Consider the following 20415-nt stretch of genomic DNA (forward strand, 5'->3'; position numbering starts at 1 on the left):
TGAGGCCAGAAAAAGCCAAGGCTCTCCTTTCTTCAAAGTCTTTTTTCAAGCTGTTCCCCTACATTTCCCCCCCCTTTCATTTTTACAAGGTTGGTTTTAAGTGCATATCAGCGTTAAAAGAGAGCAAGAGATAATGAAAGAGAAATAAAAAGCAGAGAATGTTTGGAAAGCAAATAGGATAAGCAGGTGTTTTCATTTAAAAGTTGATATAATGCTACCCTCTCCAGTAACCCCTGTCCTTTCTGGAAAATTGTGTGTGTGGAGGGGGGCAGTCAGAGCAACCCACCCCCTTTCCCAAAAGGCTAAGGGATCACATGATGGTCTGGGATGTCTGGGAAGGATTTGATTAGAATTTGGCAAGTGATTCCTAGCACTGCATCTGAGAGCTGATCAGGTAAAAGTTGGGATGTAGTTTGCTATAGGTTTCCTTTGTGACTATGCCAACAGACACATACAGGCAACTCCCCATTTTTGCATGCTCTGTTTGTGTGCTACTGCACACATGTGCAGTGCTGGGAACCCAGAAGTGAATCCCAGAAATGGGGAGGACCCTGGAGAGTCCTCCTGGATTGCGAGGAGACCCTCCCCAGAGCTCAGAAAGAACTTCCTCTTTGGGTTCTGGGGAGGGTCTCCTTGTGAGCAGGAAGCACAGCAGGGCTTTGCTGAGGCCTCCCACATAATATCTTCTCGACCCACCAGCTCTGCGGGCCGGGCCGTCCCTCTGGCTTGTGTGGCTCTGTTGACCGGCCCAGCCGACATATGGCACGAGCCAGAGGGGCAGCAGGGCTTGGTTGAACTGCTCATTAAGCCTCTGCCTCTCGAGGAGACCCTCTCCAGAGCCTGGAGGGGCAGTGGGGCTTCCTCAGCTGGTGCTCCATTTCTGTCCATGCAGTGACGCAACGCTGTGCACTTCATGCTCATCCTCTTCTGTTGACCTGTGGTACCAATGACACATCACTTGGGGGGTGGGGGTCATGGCTCTGTGCTAGAGCACATTCTTTGCACATATGAATCCCCAGAATCAATCCCCAGGGATTGCTGGATAAAACTGAGACTGCGTCTGAAAATCTGGAGAGTCACTGTCAGTTAGTATAGATGATACTGAGCTAGATAAACTAGTGGTTCGTTGCAGTGTGAGGCAACTTTCTGTGTTGCTATATAATGGAAGCGAGACTTTCCAGTCTCCCAGAACCATGTCAGAGGAGGATAGGGGCTTATATAAGCCCAAGACCTGTTCACATAAAGCCAAGCCATAGTTCAGCACCACATCTGCATGAAGCCAACTGTTCTCTGGAAACCTGAGATTCCTTGGAAGCTTATCAAGGGTCCTTCAGTGAGAAGGTCCATAATAGAACAAGCTTACCTGACTGACAGCTTGCTTGACCTTTCCTTGGCACCAGACTCCAGAAGATGCAGAAGACCCTTGATACTGCCACTGGCTGCTCTTTCGTTCTTTCTTTCCACAGTTTCTGACAGGTTGCTCAGATTACAAAGCGGGAGATGAATAGGAACATACACAGCAGCCAGAAGCCTGTCCTTGGTCCCTAGCTCAGCAGCCCTTACTTCAAAAGCTGTGTGTGAGCCATTCCCTCTCATGGTGGTGGAAGAGGCATCATTACATCCTTGATCCTCCTCTCGTGGTCACCAGGGGTTCACATCGCAAAGCACTGGTTGAAAGCCCCCGTCCCCGCCCTGTAATCCTTCTGCTAATAATACCAAGTAGAGATAAGAAGAGAGCCTGGGTGGAATTGGGGGGGGGGGTGATGGGAAGGCAGAAGGGTGAAATAATTGTTTTTATTAGGTTTTTTTTGGAGGGAGGGGAAGTAATCTCACACCCCCATCCAGTTAATACTATTACTCTACATTTTTTGAATTCACCTAATATTCCCCTTCTGCCTCTTGTCTTGTTCTAATAAAGACCATTACAGTATTGTGAAATTGGCTTGGAGACATTGGCTCTTATGACTTGAGCAGCACCTATTTCTGAACCCTAGCTGAGCGATCAAGAGAGAGAGCTGCAGATAAAACTTTATGAGGGTGGGAAACATAAAGAGGGCCTTTCTTCATCCTCGGGAGTATGCGTCTTGGAAGCCTGTTGAATTTCAGTGACTCCTGGCCTAGGCTTTTCCTGCTCCTTCAAGTCAGCAGCAAAGCAAATCTCTTTTCGCATTTGCGGGGGATAGAAGATCACAAAAAGGCAGGCAGGAAGGTCTTGCCCCAGTGGAATTAAAAGTCATGGTGTCTGTTGAGCAGTAAAGTACGTGCTCTAAACAGATGGAAAGTTCCTAGAGGTCCAGGAGAACAGAATGGGTTTACCAAAGGACACAGCAGGGCACGGGCCAAGATACAGGGGAAATAGCTAATTCAAAGACAGGCCAAAATTGTGCCTGGAAAGAAGGGGAGCTGTTGCACTTTGCCTGCTGCACATCTTTTGGTTTCTAAACTAATTACGGGGGAACTAATTACAGGGGAACAGGAGTCCAATTCCACCATGATAGGAAGGTGAGGCTGGTCTCTTCATTCCCCTAGGGATTCTGGAATGAAGATTCCCTTTCTGAATCCCGCATAGCTAGGAGCCAATGTGGCTTCCGCTTCCTAAAGCTTCCAGCCCTACAGGGATGGCAGGGATCATTCCCAACTTGGGGAAGAGATAAGCATTCCTGCGTGCTGTCTTCACAGTGAAAATAGGACTCCCCTGTTCATGTCTGCTATGTATTTAAGGGCATGTCTAGTTTGGCTCTGTTTAGCATGGTAAAGAGGAGACCAAGAGGAGACATGGTAGCCATCTTCAAATATCTAAAGGGCAGTCGCATGGAAGATGGAGCAAGCTTGTTTTCTCCCATTCTGGAGACTCTCCTTCCTTGGAGGTTTTTCAGCAGAGGTTGGATGGCCATCTGTCTTGTATGATCTAGTTGAGATGCCTTCATTGCAGAGGATTGGACTAGTGGGGTGCTTTCCAATTCTGCAATTCTGTGATTCGATGCACAGATGCTGAGAAGGCAGGCCAGGAGACTGAGGGATTGGGGAGGTAGAGGGCAGGAGAAAGGAAAATCAAATGTACACATTAATAACCCACCAAATCTTTAGCGTCAGAGCAGTAATCTAAATACGCATACAGTCAAACCTCAGGTTGAAGTTGCTTCAGGGTGAGCGTTTTCGGGTTGTGCTCCGCGGTGACCCGGAAGGAACGGAGTGTGTTACTTCTGGGTTTCGCCGCTCGTGCATGCACAGACGCTCAAAGTGACGTCATGCGCAGAAGCAGCGAATCGCGGCACACGCAGACTCGAGTGGCGTTTGCTTCAGGATGTGAACCGGGCTCCGGAACAGATCCCGTTCGCATCCAGAGGTATCACTGTATATACTTGCTACATTCACAATAAACAATGTGTTTTTTTCCCCATTAGGGGAACAGTGGCAAGCTACAGGCTTGTATACTCTCCCCTCTCCTCACAGCCACAAGGGATGAAATCAGCTGCTTTTGCTCGCATTTAACATTGTGTCTGGATCTTAAACTTTGCTTCATCTGAACTATGGCTTATTGGAGCAAGATAACTTCATAATCCATTGTTTGAAGCTAGGTTGCTTCAAACAAGCCACAGTTAAGATTAAGCACGGCTTGTCATGTTCGGATGATATAACAACCTGTAGTTAATCAAAAATATCAGCAAAGCTTTGTAGTCCTCCTAGCTGCACCAAAGGAATGACGTGAGCCCGAGGCAACCATCACTGCATATCCGGCACATCACCTTGTGGTGCCGTTGAAGCCTATAATACCTCAACCACCTATTTTTCTTTTCTAGATATTGATGAATGTGCAGTAAGGAGTGGAGGCTGTCAGCAGAGCTGTGTGAACACTCTGGGTTCCTACCACTGTGAATGCCATGCAGGGCACAAACTTCATGCTGACGGCCGTACCTGCATAAGTGAGTAACACCCATGCTGTAGTTTTTAAGTGATGGGGGAAAGGAAAGGAGCCTTCCATAATTTGGTCTTTAGGGGGATGCAAATTCAGAGCTGCGTGTTGTTTTGGGGTATTTTCCCCAGCCAAAATTATATAATACCAAGTTGTCAAGCTGTCAAAAAGGTTGTCAGTGTTGTTCGGTTGCTCTTAAAGCTACTTTGGTGCAGCTGCCTCTCCTGTTCCCAGCACGGTGTTTGTGGGTTTTAGGGTTGAGAAAGATGCCAGATTAAAGTTGCCCTCATGTGAAGCTCTATTTGTGGGATGTTGACTGCTGGGTTTTGGTTTTTTTTAAGGAATGTGCCATTTTCATTCTATACTTGTTTTTATTCTCGTTGCAAAGTTTATTGCGGACTCCTTTGTTCTTCGCAATGAGAGTGAATTAAGCAGTTTGACAGTCCGCATCAAATGGCACTAAAAGGATGCAAATGGTAGTGCCCTATTAGTGAACAGTGGTGTTTTTAAAGCCATCTATTATGTTTGTTTCATTTTAAAATTTATGGTTCACCTTTCAGCCCATTAGAGTCCTCAGGATGGTTCACAAGGCAGCTCTCAAGGCAATGGAATTATATTAAAACCATAAATATTAAAAACCAGAACAACCCATTACATCACAATGAAACAGCCAGAACTGAGATTAAAATGTTTCAGAACACAGCATATAATCAAAGTAGCTGTAGAGAGTGGGGAAAACATTCAACCAACCATCTCAAAGGCCTTGCAGAGCAAAAGTGTCTTAACTGTGCTTCTAAAAACCCAAAGAAAACAAGGTTGGTAGGCCTCCTTGGTAAACCAGTTTGAATAATGTGGAACTGTATACATAGCTCTAATGTGCAGTATGGGAAGCACTATAATGCACTTCCGGACCTGATGAACTGCAAAAAAGAGCTTTGTGACAGAGCTGTTGGACAGTGGAACGGTCTTCCTTGGGAGGTGGTGAACTTGGGAGGTTGGGTGGTCATCTGTCATGGATGTTTTAGCTGAGATTCCTGCATTGCAGAAGGTTCACATTGATAACCCTCAGGGTTCTTTCCAACTCTACGATTCTATGGGACGGGGAGTGATAGGCATGCAACTTGCTGGCTGGATCCTGTTCCCTACCGCTGCTCTAGTATTCATTCTCTCTCTCTCTCTCTCTCTCTCTCTCACACACACACACACACACACTACAGTGGTACCTTGGTTCTCAAATGCCTTGGTTCTCAAACAACTTGGAACCCAAACACTGCCAACCTGGAAGTAAGTGTTCCAGTTTGCGAACTTTTTTCAGAAGCTGAACGTGCTCCGTTTTGAGTGTTATGCTTCAATTTGACTGCCACACTTCCGTTTTGAGTGTTATGCTGAGGTCTGTCCATTTTTCCTATTTATTTTGCATTTTTGTTTTTGCAACTTTTGTTGTTGTTTTTGTGACTGTGTGGAACCCAGTTCAGCTACTGATTGATTGACTGTGTGACTGTAGTACATTGTTTATTGCTTTCATTATATGGATCAATGGTCTTCTTAGTAAAATTCATGTTATATTGCTGTTTTAGGGGTTGTTTTTAGAAGCCTGGAACGAATTAATCTATTTTGCATTACTTTCTATGGGAAAGCACGCCTTGGTTTTGGAACGCTTTGGTTTTGGAATGGACTTCTGGAACGGATTAAGTTTGAGAACCAAGGTATCACTGTACGGTCAGACAGCCAGGCATTCACCACTTCTTCTTTTTGTTCAAGAGGCATTTCTAAATACTCTGCATTCTAAGTAAAGATTGACACACTTTGTGCGTCATGGGGATGTTGCTGACACTGACACTCCCACATCAAGTTCTCACCTCTGACACCCATGCTGCATTCTCACCCTTGACACCCATCTCATGATGTGCTGTCATCATACTGTGAGTTCCCCCGCTCCGGTTCCACATTGTTTGCTAGCCGGGGGCACAACAACTTGCAAAGTGATGACATCGCATTATGAAGTGTGTCTCTACTCTTCACAGATGAGAACTTGGAGGGTGTTTTTGGCAGCAGCCCTGTGACATTTATAACTTATAGTTCAACCCACATTCAGAATTCAGAGCCTTTAGAAATGCTTTGTGAGGAATTGAGTTGATAGCCAGATATCTGTGTCGTCCTAAAGATACCAGTTAGTCTAACAAGACTTTTGTTAGTTTTATACTAAAAATAAATGTTGAAGCTCACTCTTTCTGAGAAGAAGTCTGGTTTTTTTTAAAAAAAAACACAGAGTGAGAAAAAAAGTAAGAAAAAAAGTGAGTGAGAATGAAAAGAAAAAAAGAAAAAATATGGTTACATTACCATACATTAATATATAGATGTGTATATTATTATTATCCCAATAGACATATAATTGTCTTAATCTCCTGAATTGGGCAACCTTAGAGTTTACATATACCTTTGCTTTGGTGTACAATATTAGGATAAAAATATTTGAAAGTTTCAACAACTCTTGAAATAATTATGTCAGTTAGTCAGATATGGAATATATTTGATAATAAAAATAAATTTGATAAAGGAAAAGTTTTAAATGAATGTGCTGGTGTGCCTTCTCTGAATGAATGAAATTTGAAGTATTGGGTACAAAATAAAAATGTTTTCCCATCCTCATCAGCATGATTGGTACTTTCGCATGGGCCAATTTTAAAGTTTTATTAAGACCAATTGACCTCAGATGTCTATTCTCAGAGATGCAAGTGGAAAACTCTAAACGATGCAAGGTTATCTGGAACCATTTCAACTGCGGTTCAGGCCTAATTCTGGGACAGAAACAGCCTGGCCTATCCTGACCTAAAATCTTTGAACCGAGGCAAGAAAAGTATGTCACTGTCAGTCTCGTCAGCAGTTTTCAATACCTTCAACAATGGCACTATTCTGGACTGTCTGGCCAGGATGGGACTTGGGCTCCATTCTTCTTGAAGAAGAGATTTCAAAAGGTTGGAAGTGTCTGTTCGACTACTTGGCCACTGGGCCTGGGGTTCCACAAGGTTCTGTTCTGCTCCCTCTCCTTACTTTTCAAAATCTAGGTAAAGTCTTTGGAAGCAATAGTTTTTGGGGATTTAGATTGTAGTGTCCTCAGTATGCAGATGACACCCAACTCTGTCTCTTTGAAGATGATAGCCATCTTCTAATATCTAAAAGGATGTCGCATGGAAGATGGAACAAGCTTGTTTTCTCCTGCTCTGGGTAAATTAAGCATTTTAATGTATTCCTCAGGCATTTGGTTATCTTTAACACTGTTGTATATTTCTTTGATATTCGGATGTTTTCACGTTTGGAAATGGTTTTAATGTGTGTTTTAATGTTGTGAACTGGTTCGACATTTTCTTAACAGTAAGTGGCGCAGAAATATATTTTAATTAAAAAAAAAACCATTTTCCTTTTTTCTCTGTTAACGGTTTAGAATATTTTGAACAGTGGTGACAAAGATATTTTAAATAACAAAAAGAAAAAAGAACCCAGCACGTAACATGTTGTTAAAAAGAGAATTAGCAGGGCCTCATTTTTTTTTAATGGTCTTCTTTTCGCCCTATATTCACATAGATTTGTAGTTTTCTTACAGTTGGTGGTGAAATGACAGCAGAGAGTTGTTTTAATTGAGATACCAGAGCAATAGGGCATAAAGTGTCAAAAGCTGTAGCCAAGTTCTGTAGAAAGGATTAAAATTCTCTGTAAATCTGCATATCAGCACAAGAGAGATTGTTATTCCATTTCCCATTGATTCCTGGTTGAAATGTGAAAAACAGCTCGGTTAGGTATGAATGACATTACATCTGTTGAATCCATTCTTTTGTATTTCTTTGTTTTTGAGCTGAGGGCTAGATGAGCTTGGGGATCGAACACATGTCTTGTTTGCAATTTCTTAGAGTTGCCAGTGCATTGGCTTAGTTACAAGATAGCATTAAGCCTGCCGTTCTAGCCAAGGTGGGAGAGAATCCTTTAAGAAAAGCTTGTCCTTTTCTGCTTTGTTGGGTTATATGCAAATAACATTAAACATTCTAGCAGAATCGTGAAGCAGTCTTTATAGATCTTGGAGACTAGGGGATGGAAGCAGGAAGTCTTGCATCAGAAAGCAAAGCAAGGATATGAATACGTGAGAAATATGTAGCTATAATTTTGAATAGGAAATCTGATGTTGTCCCAATAGGGGCAACGTTCACCTTAACAGAACTACTTCTGTTGTTTTATTTTTAATTCAGGCCCAAGGTTAATGAAGAGACTTAAATCAATAAGCTAATGGGGACATTGGTCTCTCAGTGCCTAAATTTATTGTAATAGACTTAATGCCCCATTTAAAAGAATGTCACGGAACAATGCAAAACCTGAAGCTACAATTCACCTTCTCCCCCTTGACAACCAGCTCTTACCATGCTGCACCAGGTTCAGGGCAACATACACGGACAACACCTTGAATAGGTCACTCATCCCTCCATAGAGGAATCCAGCAGCCATCCATCACCTCAGGGCTATGTGTCTACACACATGTTGGGGAAGGGCAGTGAACCAGTATGGACAATCACTGGTTTTATTTCATGGTTTCTGTTATGCAGCCTTTCTTCTGGCATCCATCTTGGAACCACTCCCCACAAGCCCTCAAGCATGTTCAGTTCCACCTGTTTCTCAAGAAACACTTTTGGTTTGTTGGCTAGATGACTATACAGTGGTACCTCGGGTTACATACGCTTCAGGTTACACCCTCCGCTAACCCAGAAATATTACCTTGGGTTAAGAACTTTGCTTCAGGATGAGAACAGAAATCATGCTCCGGCGGCACGGCAGCAGCAGAAGGCCCCATTAGCTAAAGTGGTGCTTCAGGTTAAGAACAGTTTCAGGTTAAGAATGGACCTCCGGAACGAATTAAGTACTTAACCCGAGGTACCACTGTATATTTATTTGCATACCATAGCTCACTGGTAGAGCATCTGCCATGCACCCAGAAAGTCCCAGGTTCAAGCTTTGGCATTTCAAGGTAACAGGGTGTCCTCAATCTGAAGCCCCAGAGAGCTTCAGGGGGCACAATACTGAACTGGATGAACCAATGTTTCTTGTTTTCCTCTCTTCTTTCCCAAATACTGTGACTTATATCCTAATATTTTCACTTTAGCTGCAGCAGTGGAAGTGTTTTTGCAAACATAGTTAAAAGATCATCCTTCAGAAGGTCCCAGGATCAGTCCTCAGCATCTCCAGGTGGGGCGAGGAATGTCCTCTGTCTGAATCCTTGGAAAGCTACTGAGCTATATGGACCAGTGGTCTGACTGACTGCAACACGGCTCCCTCTGTATCAGAGTGTTAGCAAGGCTTTTCCTTCCCTGCTCTGCTTTGAAGGATCATTTTTGAAGCAGATGTGTGAAGTTTGTTGATGGATAAAGCTTTGGCATAAAGGAGGTAATGCATCCAAGTCAAAAAAGCAAGTCTTCAGCTTATCACTAATCTTTTGGAAATGAGATGCCTTTACCAAAGGGATCATAGCACAGTGCTAGTGGCTGGAGGATGTGAGCTCATCCAGGGTCCTGCTTAAAGCCATAAGGTCTAGTATTGCAGGTGATGGGTCAAAATACACGTGTTGGGGAGGCAATCTTCTCTTTAGGATATATTGCTGATATTCAGATACTTGGGTGGATGTGGGAATATGGTTGGTTTACCTATAGGGAAAATGGGCACATGGGTGGAAATTTACTGCAGCCTGACCTTTTGGTAGGGCAGGCTGTGTTAGGCATGATCAGCGCGTGGACACATCATGCTAGCCTGTGATTGGTTTATACAGCATACCCTGATAGTGGGGTGATTTTCCATGTATGGTATTGTCTTTTACTGTTGAGTTGATACAATGTTCTGTGGAATAATAAAATGCTAGGCCGCAGCAGTTTGAGCAGTTCAGGCCTGATCAGTTCTGTTCAGCTCAGTTCAGCTCAGTTGTTGCTGGCTAGGCCTTTTCAATCCATCCTGGCGTGAGACTGATTTTCTTATGACGAGCAGGCCCTCGTCAGGTGGAGAACTGCACCACGACATTCTGGCTTTTTGTGTTCTCATTGTATTAGGTGTGAGCTCTTGTGCCATCAATAACGGAGGCTGTGAACATGAGTGTGTGCAGATGAGTGAAGACCACTACCAGTGCCAGTGCCACACACGCTACCAGCTTAAGAGAGATGGGAAGCACTGTGAAAGTAAGTGTGAGCCCAGGGTGCAGGTAACCTGTTGGAAACACAATACGAGCCCAAAAGCTGTAGTTTGGGCTAACCTTTGGCCCTCCAGATATTGTGGGACTCTCTGACCATTGGCTATTCTGGTTGGGTTGATGCAAGTTGTAGTCCAAAAAATCTGGAGGATCCCAGGTTCCCCGCTTCTGCCCTAGTGGAATGTATGTTTACTTGCATTGATTAATGCAGTTTTGTTGTTGTTGTTGTTTAGTCATTTAGTCATGTCCGACTCTTCGTGACCCCATGGGCTAGAGCACGCCAGGCACTCCTGTCTTCCACTGCCTCCCGCAGTTTGGTCAAACTCATGCTGGTAGCTTTGAGAACACTATCCAACCTCATCGTCTTCTGTCGTCCCCGTCTCCTTGTGCCCTCCATCTTTCCCAACATCAGGGTCTTTTCCAGGGAGTCTTCTCTTCTCATGAGGTGGCCAAAGTATTGGAGCCTCAGCTTCAGGATCTGTCCTTCCAGTGAGCACTCAGGGCTAATTTCCTTAAGAATGGATGCGTTTGATCTTCTTGCAGTCCATGGGACTCTCAAGAGTCTCCTCCAGCACCATAATTCAAAAGCATCAATGCAGTTTAGGTGTCAGAAATAGAGAGTCATGTGGCTGGGCCCTGCTGCCAGGCTCTCTGGTTCAAGCCTGTTACATTTCACCTCCACACGGACCTTGTACTATTGCAATAGGGGAATGGTAGGGGTGAGGATTATATCTAAGACTGGACTTCTTTAATAGAATTTGCAACTTTTTGTAATCTGCCTACCCTGTGGAAGTATAAGGATCTTGATATAGAATGTAAGCATTTGTCCTGTCCTGACCTCAAACAAAAGCTTACGGGGCATTATGGGAGTTGCTCAAAGAGCAAGAGAGCACTGGGTGAGCGCTGACAGAAGCTGGAGGTTGACTTATAACTCCCCCAGACTGGATTACCACTCCTAAACTCCAATCCAAGGCTTCTCAAAAGGACCCCAATCTCCCCAGCTGGAGGCAAGGGCACCTGTCTCTCTTCACTGCCTTCTCACCTGACCTGCTCTCGGCCATATTTCCTGCGATTCTGTAAAGGGAGAAACAGCATGACTTGGCTATGAACTGAATATCATGGAGGCCCATGGAGTGGTTGGAGGAGACAGTAGGGTAGTCAAGTAACATAGGGGGGAGAGGAAATAATAAGAGGGAGGTGTACGAGGAGGGACAGTGGGGAGAGGAATAGAGATCAAAGCAGGTTACTGGATTCCCTTGTTCTCCCTTTCTTAAAAAGAATTAGGAAGGAAATATGACCTTGGGTTGTCCTTCCTTCTGCCAAGTTTTATTAGCTCCCATTATCTGTCGAAGCTGCTGATGGCCTGAGCTTTATGCTTGCGTTTCCATTGATCTACTGGAGATTTTGTTTGCCAAGTTTTGCAGCCGAGCTCAGCTAAATCTCCCATTGCAAACTCACTGCATGTATGGTGCCATGTGCAATATGCCCATACTTACCATAAAATATATGTGTTTTTTAATATATATATATATATGTGTGTGTGTGTGTGTGTGTGTGTGTGTGTGTGTGTGTGTAGGCTTTGGTACTGTGTTTCTTCTGTCTCTCAGTTCTGCTTGTAGCAGAAGCTTTGCCTGCGAGAGATGTACAAAAGACAGGGAAAAGACTGCCTCACTGCAGTGCTTACAAAGGAATACAATGATCACGAAAGGATAAAATCAGAGAAGCCAAAGGCACCATTATCAAAGTGGGCAAAGGATGTTAGAAGTGATAAGAAGGGTTCTGGATGTACATATGAAACTGCCATATACGATTCAGACCTTCTAACAACTGCATACTCCTTTCTGCAGTTTTCTTAAGGTCCCAAGCACATCTTTGTTTTTAAAAGTGGCACAGACAGAAGGAAAATCATGGCACACCTGAGCCAAAGCCATTATCTTGCCTATGAGCTTAGTAGACTAGAGACAAAACAGCTCACCTAAAGATACATGGAGCTGCATATTTACTAAAGTCGCATCATTTAGATCAAGGGCAGCCAACATGAGACCCTCCAAATGTTGCTGGACTCCAACTCTCATCAGCCTCAGTCAACATGGCCAAAGGTCAAGAATTATGTGAGTTGTAGACCAACAATATCTGAAAGTAGCCACCACATTGGTTACCCCAACCTGGTACTTGGGAATTGACTTGGGGCACATTATCCAAAATATTGAACCACCACTGGAATCTTTAGGCCTAATTTACCATGGATTTTTGTTGTTGTTTTGTTTTGGGTGTTTTCAAGAATCTCCTGGTCTCTATCTGATTTGATGTGCAATATATTTGGAGCCTGATGTTGGGAAAGATGGAGGACACAAGGAGAAGGGGACAACAGAGGACAAGATGGTTGGATGGTGTTCTCAAAGCTTGAGTTTGACCAAACTGCGGGGGGCAGTGGAGGACAGAAGTGCCTGGCATGCTCTGGTCCATGGGGTCACGAAGAGTCGGACACGACTAAATGGTTAAACAACAACAACAACAACAATATTTGGAGCAGGAGCTTGTGCTCCTTTTGGAAGTGCATTTCCAAACAATTGTATTGACTCTCCGGTAGAGCCACTGCTGTAATCCCTCGCAGCAAGATCTCTGGTTGTTAAGGGCTGGTCACGGTTTGCCAGGCATGTTTGAGCAATTATATTTGTCGGACTGCAAAGGAAGCTATAGTGGAGAGTGCCATCAATTTGAACTGCTGGCACAGAGAACCGTTGGCAGGCAGAGATGCGCGTGGAAGTATCTGTGTCAGATCTCTGCTGAATATTGGGAAAAGCAAGTCAGCACTGTATGAAACAGAGAATATCATTAAAGCAGATCCCTCTCACCCCCCCCCCCCCGCTTCCTCTCTCTCACCCATCACCCCCTTATTTCTTTCTTTTCAGTTGTTGCAAAACAGGTTGTGCATGTTGGCCAGTTTTGTAACTATTGAAAATAAGTTCAAGCATCTCTTCCAGATGAACTTGTCAAATGGTTTGTGATGAACAGTCGGAATGAAATTGGGAGATAAATATCACTGCAGTGTGAAAAGACTTGCAGCCTGCGCCAGATAGATCTTGACCTGTGTTCTGTGTATTGGTTGATATGTTTGTGTGTGTGTGTTCTCAAAGCATCTTAGCTTGCTGGTTTGTAATTCAGACACCTAACATTCCTAGATAGCACCTTTGATCTGCATTGCTTGGATTTCTTGGTGTTTGGTTTCAGAGATCGACCCCTGCGCGAGTGGAAATGGAGGCTGCTTGCAGATCTGCCGAAATGAAAGCGGACTTGCAGAGTGTGAATGCTATTCTGGATATCGCCTTTCTGCAGATGGGAAGTCCTGTGCAGGTAAAAAAAGCAAAGTGTGGGTTGCGGGGATGGTAACTAAAATTGAAGAGTCTAGTTATTGACCTCTTTTCTAACCAGGTATGCTAAACCCATGTAAGCAAGAACATAGTTGGAGCCATTCTACTGTGAAGAGGAGTTACAATCTTGGGGTCAGACTTCTTGATTTGGAAGCACAGGGGTGGAGAGAGCCCCTCTGGCCCCCATTGCCTACTGCTGCTGGCAGATGTGTTCGGTTGTCTCCCATTAGGAGACCTTGGAAGGGAGCTTCAGACTGAGGCACCCCCTATTGTGCTCTTCTCTGCCACTGCTGGTTCAGCTACCCACTTCTTCCCACCATTAGAGGAAAAGAGAAGCTAGTAGTCTAAGGAAAGTCCTCTTGGAAATCAATGCCCAACAACATGATGCCTGTGCATATACCACTTGGAAACCATTTTGGCAAGCAAGCAAGCAAGCAAGCAAGCAAGCAAGCAAGCAAGCAAGCAAGCAAATAAATAAATAAATAAATAAATAAATAAATAAATAAAACAATTTGTTTACTGCAGTTGTATTCCACCTTTTCCCCCAAAGAGCTCAAGGTGGCTTACATGAATCTCCCACTCTCAATTAATCCGCACAACAACCATGAAAGGTAGGCTAGGCTGAGAGGCAGTGGCTGGCCTAAGATCACCCAGTGATCTTCTTGGCTGATTTGGAATTTGAACCCTTGTCTCTCAGACCCTAGTCCAGCAACCTCATCACTACACCAATCCGCATCTGCAGAGTAGCACACTGGCTATTCTATAATCATGTCTTAGTGATTGAGCATATGTGTTTGTTTCAATTCCCTCTTCTACCACCACCACCTCAACCCACCCCAGCAAAAAATAAAAACAAAAATCCCTGTTGTTCTGTAGAACTGTGGAGTGCCTTCAAATATTTTCAGAAGGTCCAGTCATGACTAACAACTGCCTCTTATTCACCTCTGCTGGTCTCCCTCTGCATACGCAGCTCAAATAAGCTATGTCCTCAGTTCAAATTTGTCAACAAACAGGTGCAGAGAGTCTTGGCAAATAGGTTGAGCATGCACTGCCTGCGCATTGTGGAACATGCCCTAGAATCTTCTACATCACTCCTGGATTCCTTTGTAGGCTCCCTGATTTCAAAAGGGTTTCCTGAAGGTTGCTGATCTCCATTAAGGCTGACCTTTCGTTCAACACTGTTCAACCTCAACACCATTTTTGTTCTATAGATGCTGATGAGTGTGCAGAAGGGACGGCCAAGTGCACCCATCACTGTGTGAACACTTTGGGCTCCTTTGCCTGCGTTTGTAATCCTGGGTTTGAGCTAGGAGCTGACGGAAGGCAATGCTACCGTAAGTGGGAGTTTTGCGGCAGTGCTGTAAAGGCAAGTGTATCTTTCCAAAAGGATAAAATGAGATGATAATTTGGTGGCTGTTTTTATCTGGGGAGGCGTGCCCCCATTTCTGATTCTTGTGGTATTCTCATTCTTTAAGAACCAATGTGATTAGAATTCCCAGTATATGTACCTCACCGCTTGAATGCTGGATTTTGTAGAGGCCTTCACGCTGAGCCATGGTTTCTGCAATCATGATTGCAAATTCAGAATTCCTAACTCTGTCGCCTGCATTTCAAGAGGCAAACAGTGCTGTTGACCAGTCTTCAATATATAGTGAATTAAAATGAGTTCAAACATTCCCGTAGTCACCTGAAGTACGTGTTCACTTCAGACTTCATGTTTTAAGGCTGATTTTTCCCCCACGTCCATCTCTCCTGATTTTGCATGCCATACGGCAGTTTTAAACAAAAGCCTAATTACTTCATCTATGTTAGCCCTCATTTTTCCTAACTGATTCATGACTGAAATGTGATATAAAAACAGTGGCTTGGCCTACTCAGTCCAAAGCTCCATACTTGACCATAAAAATTATGAGATCACGTGGATGAAAGGTGGAGACAGGTGGGGAAAATATGGAGAAATAACGCTTAATCTAACAAATTAAATTTATATTCTGAACTAAAAATTTATGACTATTTAATGAATAACATTGATGAGCCTCATAAAATAGCAATATGGTGCATGCATTATATAAAAAGATTTCAAAGGCCTGAATGTGTTTAAACTACAGAATGTCTTCTTCAGCAGGAAACTATAGTTACACTGAGCAATTTGTATTTTTTCCCCCAGACACTACAAATGTAACCAGGCTCTTTGACCTTGGGTTTTATAATAGCCAGCATGTCTAGCTTTGTTTTTTTAATAACTATATAATTTCCCACTGAAGGAGACGGCGTGAGTTTAAAACGTGTTTGAGCCTTTGATATGCACTGGTATGTTATCAGGTTCATCAGTGTCATTTATTGTATATTGACAGATATTTTGGTTCAATTTGTGCATATTATTCCTGCATATTTCCCTCTTAACCTCTTTGTTCTTTTGGTTTGGTTTGTGGCCCAAGGAGAGGAAAAGTCTGCATATACATTAAAAGAACTGTAGTTTACCTCTCACAGTGCTATAATTCCCAGCATCCTTAATCTACAGTACCCAGGGTTCTTTGTGAGGAGGTGCTTTAAATGTATTGTGTGTATGCAGCCGAAGCAACAAGTGCTGAAACTCTTGTGTTCTACTTAAAGATACAGGACATCCAAGAAGCTAATATAGTTTGCTAATACTAACCCTCTGAGTGATGCAGATCTTTATGTAGCCAAAATGGCTACCAGCTGCAAGCAAGAGGGAGGTAGGAGCAGCAGCCTTAGAGGAACTTCAAGTTTTGCAAAAGTACAGAAAATCTTTCTTACGCTAAGGGAGAAACCCCAAAACATTGCAGTGGAGACTGAGCAAGTTCACTGGGCATGGAATTGCTGAGATTGTTGCGGGAGGCAAATGGAGAACCAGTGGGGGAGGAATGCAATGGAGTATCCCTGAAGGGGCTGGCAGGAACTGCATTGTTTTCTTCTAGAGCCCACATGCAGCAAACTTACTACAATTCTCATTTTTATTTATTGATTGGCAATGATTTGATTCTTTTCTGGAAAGGCATTGAAATGGAAATTGTCAACAGCTGTGAAGATGATAACGGAGGTTGCCTTCATCACTGTGAGCACTCCACCAACGGTCCACTCTGCTCTTGTAACCAAGGTTACCGCTTGGATTTAGATGGGAAGACATGCACAGGTGATGTATAAGGAAATGCAGACAGCTCTTCAAAGGAGTCTGTCCCCTTGTTAGACTACAAACCTGAATTGGCTTTATACAGTGGAACCTCAGTTTTTGAACGTAATTCATTCCGGAAGACTATTTGACTTCTAAAACGTCTGAAAACTATGGAACAAAATCCATTGAAAAAATGGAGAAACACGCTTTGGAAGCTGTTCGACTTCTGAGGCGCGTTCAAAAATGGAAGCAATTACTTTCGGCTTTTCGGTGTTCAGGTTCCGAATCGTTCGGCTTCCGAGACACTAGAAAACCAAGGTTCCACTATACCACTTTAACAATTCTTTCCCCCCACAAAACCTATTACTGGGTGGGGGAATTTGGGGACCTGGGTTTACAGAACAGGATTCGGTGGTTAAGGAGGGCAATGCCATGCACTCCCAACCATAGAAGTTTTTATTATTATTATTTCATTTGGCACAAAAACTGTCAAAAGAACAGTATTTATTTAACAAAGAATGGGAAGAATTGATAGCAATAATGAGCGCAGATACACACAGAGTCACGGAGATGATTGCCAAAGGAGGAGGGCTTCAAGAGAGGGGAAAGTGCAGAGTATTCTACACCTACAGTTAACAAAGCAGCAGGCTTACTTTTGAAAGCTTTCTTTTACACTATAAGCACTTTATTTTACACTATTGGAAATGAAGCAGCTGCAACAGACTGTGTTTATATAATATTTGGAATATAGAGTACTTAAGGTGTTTTATGTGGTAACAATGGAGGCAAGTTTTTTCACTGGTAGCACCAGTGTTGTGGAAAGCCCTCCCAATGAAACATGAGAATCCCCATCAGTATTGGCATTCCATTGGTTCCAACACTAAGCAGAAACATCTGTTTAGGGAAGCATTCCCCTGAACTGGACTTGTGATTTCATTGTTTTAACTTGTTTGATGGGTTTTTTTTTTAAAAAAAATCTCTTTTAATTGCCACACATTTTAATTGATAGTTGCATTGTATATTTCAATTAGGGATGTGTTAATTTTAGAGTGTATTTTAAATATTGATTTAATATTGATCTTCGCTGCGAGATCACATTCATCCGGTGCTATACCAGCTGCACTGGCTCCCGGTGGAGTACAAGATCAGGTTTAAGGTGCTGGTTTTAACCTTCAAAGCCCTATACAGCCTAGGACCCTCGTACCTACGGGACCGCCTCTCCTGGTATGCCCCACAGAGGAACTTACGGTCTTCAAATAAAAACATCTTGAAGGTCCCAGGCCACAGAGAGGTTAGGCTGGCCTCAACTAGAGCCAGGGCTTTTTCGGCTGTGGCTCCAATCTGGTGGAACGCTCTGTCACAAGAGACAAGGGCCCTGCAGGACTTGACATCTTTCCGCAGGGCCTGCAAGACAGAGCTGTTCCACCAGGCCTTTGGTCAGGGCGCAGCTTGACTCCTCCTTTGGCAATCTTTACAGAACTTTAGTTTATGGTTGCCATCAATTTTGATTTTAATTAATTTTTATAATGTTTTTATAATGTTGCACTGTTTTAGTGTTGTTAGCCGCCCTGAGCCCGGCTTCGGCTGGGGAGGGCGGGATATAAATAAAATTTATTATTATTATTATTATTATTATTATTAAATATCTATATTAAATATTGATTGACTTTATAGTTGCAGATCACGTGGAAGCAGATCACGTATTTTGGCATATAAATACTCAACATTTGTTAGGATTGTTTTCTGAATCCTCTGGCCATTCTGAGAGAGAAAAGATTGTAGCAAATGTAGATATCATTGATTGTTAGTTTATATCAGGAATGTGGAACCTGCAACTTCTATCCTTCTGGACTATTGGACATGCTGTCTGGAGCTGATGAGATTTGGGGTCCAATTTAGAGTGCCACAGGTTAGCCAATTCTAGGCTATACAGTGCCGTGAATGCGCATTTGCCACTTTGCAGAGTATAGGCCACTCCTGGATTAGGCATATTTGAATGACATGCGATCGTGCACACACACAGCACCAAACCCGGAAGTAGCCCCAAAATGTCATAAAGACATCATGAGAAGGGGAGGAATGAGGTGGGATGTACAAGGGTTACGCATGTTCTGCTGACACGTGGACACCACCGGAACTGAACCCCCATGCAAAATGAGGATTTCCTGTATAGGAGGACAGGTCTCTGCCCAAAGGAGATTACAATCTCCACCAGCACAAGCTGTTCAAACAAAAAACAAACCATTATGCAAAGGGGACAAGAAGCGTTTCCCGCTAACTGATGGCAGGTTTCAATGCACAAGTGAGTATTAAGAGAACCAGAAGCATAGATATGATCTGAAACATTGCCTGCCAGCTTCTTTGTGACGTTTGAAGGAAAAAACAATGGTATTGGTCCAGAAACCTGCATTAATCAATTTCATGCTGGCCTCCAGCCTCTGTGGATTGATTGCATGTTTTCCCTATTTCCTTGTTTCAACTAGATCCCCCAAGAATGTTAGCACCCTTTCCAAGGTTAATTGTCACACTGACCTTTCTCTTTTCTTGTTTCTTCATTCATGGAATTTTGCAAATTCAGCATTGACTGGTCATCGTTTGGGTAGCCAATCAGCTTAGCTCAGTCTGTACTTCTATTCATTCATTCATTCATTCAATGACCTTGTTTCACCTTAATTACATCAGGAGTTTTAGGTCCCATGCAATTCCAGCTCTAGCAGAGGCACCATGTGATAGTGGTTATCAAGTTTCCAGGAATTATATAGTGGTTATCAAGTTTCCAGGAATTGTATAATTGCCTTTAAAAAGTTAATATTTTCATCTGAGAAGACTTTTGCTGGAAGCATTTCACAGTTGTATTTGCATTCTGTTTAAGATTTTTGGCAAGATGAATTGTCCAAAGAATTCATGCGTATTCATAGCAAAGGGGATTTCTATTCAGCAGTGCCTGTTCCTAGTAATAGAATGCTAATACTCGGCTTTTACATGACAGTTTAAGGGTATTAAAGCTGCTTCACATGTGCTACTTTGGTGTGTCTTAATAAGAGAGATTGGTGGAGCCAATATAGTATTGGGAATAGAATGCTAGACTTGAACCCAGAATACTTGGGCCCAAATTCTTGCTTACTCAATGTAGCTCAATGTAGCTCACTCAATGACCTCTAGATAGTCTTTCTTCCTTGGTCCCTGTCTTCCTCATCTCCCTTGGAGGAATTGTTGTGAAGATACAATGGGGAAGGAGAGGTGGAAATCAATCCCCAGAAGTTAGGGCTCAAGCCAATGGATTCAAATTACAAGAAAGGGGTTTTTATGATAATGATTGTTAGAATTCCTGCATCATGATTGCAGTCATAGAATTTTTGTCTTTCATATGATGGTATATGTTTTGACTCCACAGAGTGGGAAGTGATGGAAACAGGATATTTGTGTTACTGTGTTCCGTGAAGTGGGACTATTGTCCTTTGTCCTTTTTCTCTTTGCTGTCTGATGCTAGAGAGAGGGGGAGCCATGTTGCAGTGCTCCGTGTGTGTTTATATGTAAAGTAGATTAGCCAAAATGCTGAGTTGCTGAGGTCTGTTACGCATGTTGCGCAAAGTCTGCGGATCCCTAAGTGTGCCGGTGTCGGTTGGCATTAGTCGCTGTGATGTTCGGGCTGAAGAAAGCTTATGAAGCTCCCGAACGATCGACCAGGAGGGAGGCAACATGCCAGTCGGGCATGTGTCTCGGCCAGAGTCCTACTCGAGTGTAGGCTGAACTCCTGACAATGAGATGATTGATATGATATTAT

General features: G+C 43.3%; 1 protein-coding gene across 8 annotated transcripts in view; it reads left to right on the forward strand.

Moving 5' to 3' along the window:
• LOC309342067 (uncharacterized protein) overlaps positions 1-20415 on the forward strand; it is a 223481-nt gene that overhangs the window by 134546 nt on the left and 68520 nt on the right. For all 8 annotated transcript variants that reach the window (XR_014156695.1, XM_081862106.1, XM_081862111.1 and 5 more), the window contains 5 exons: positions 3801-3923; positions 9991-10116; positions 13359-13481; positions 14710-14832; positions 16515-16652. Coding sequence is in view for 7 of the 8 variants with exons in the window: in XM_081862106.1 (XP_081718232.1) it covers positions 3801-3923; positions 9991-10116; positions 13359-13481; positions 14710-14832; positions 16515-16652 (633 nt within the window). In the remaining variant the exon portion in view is untranslated. The remainder of the gene's footprint in view (positions 1-3800; positions 3924-9990; positions 10117-13358; positions 13482-14709; positions 14833-16514; positions 16653-20415) is intronic.

Source organism: Podarcis erhardii (assembly GCF_964252035.2).
Source record: "Podarcis erhardii genome assembly, chromosome: 5".
Taxonomy (NCBI): domain Eukaryota; kingdom Metazoa; phylum Chordata; class Lepidosauria; order Squamata; family Lacertidae; genus Podarcis; species Podarcis erhardii.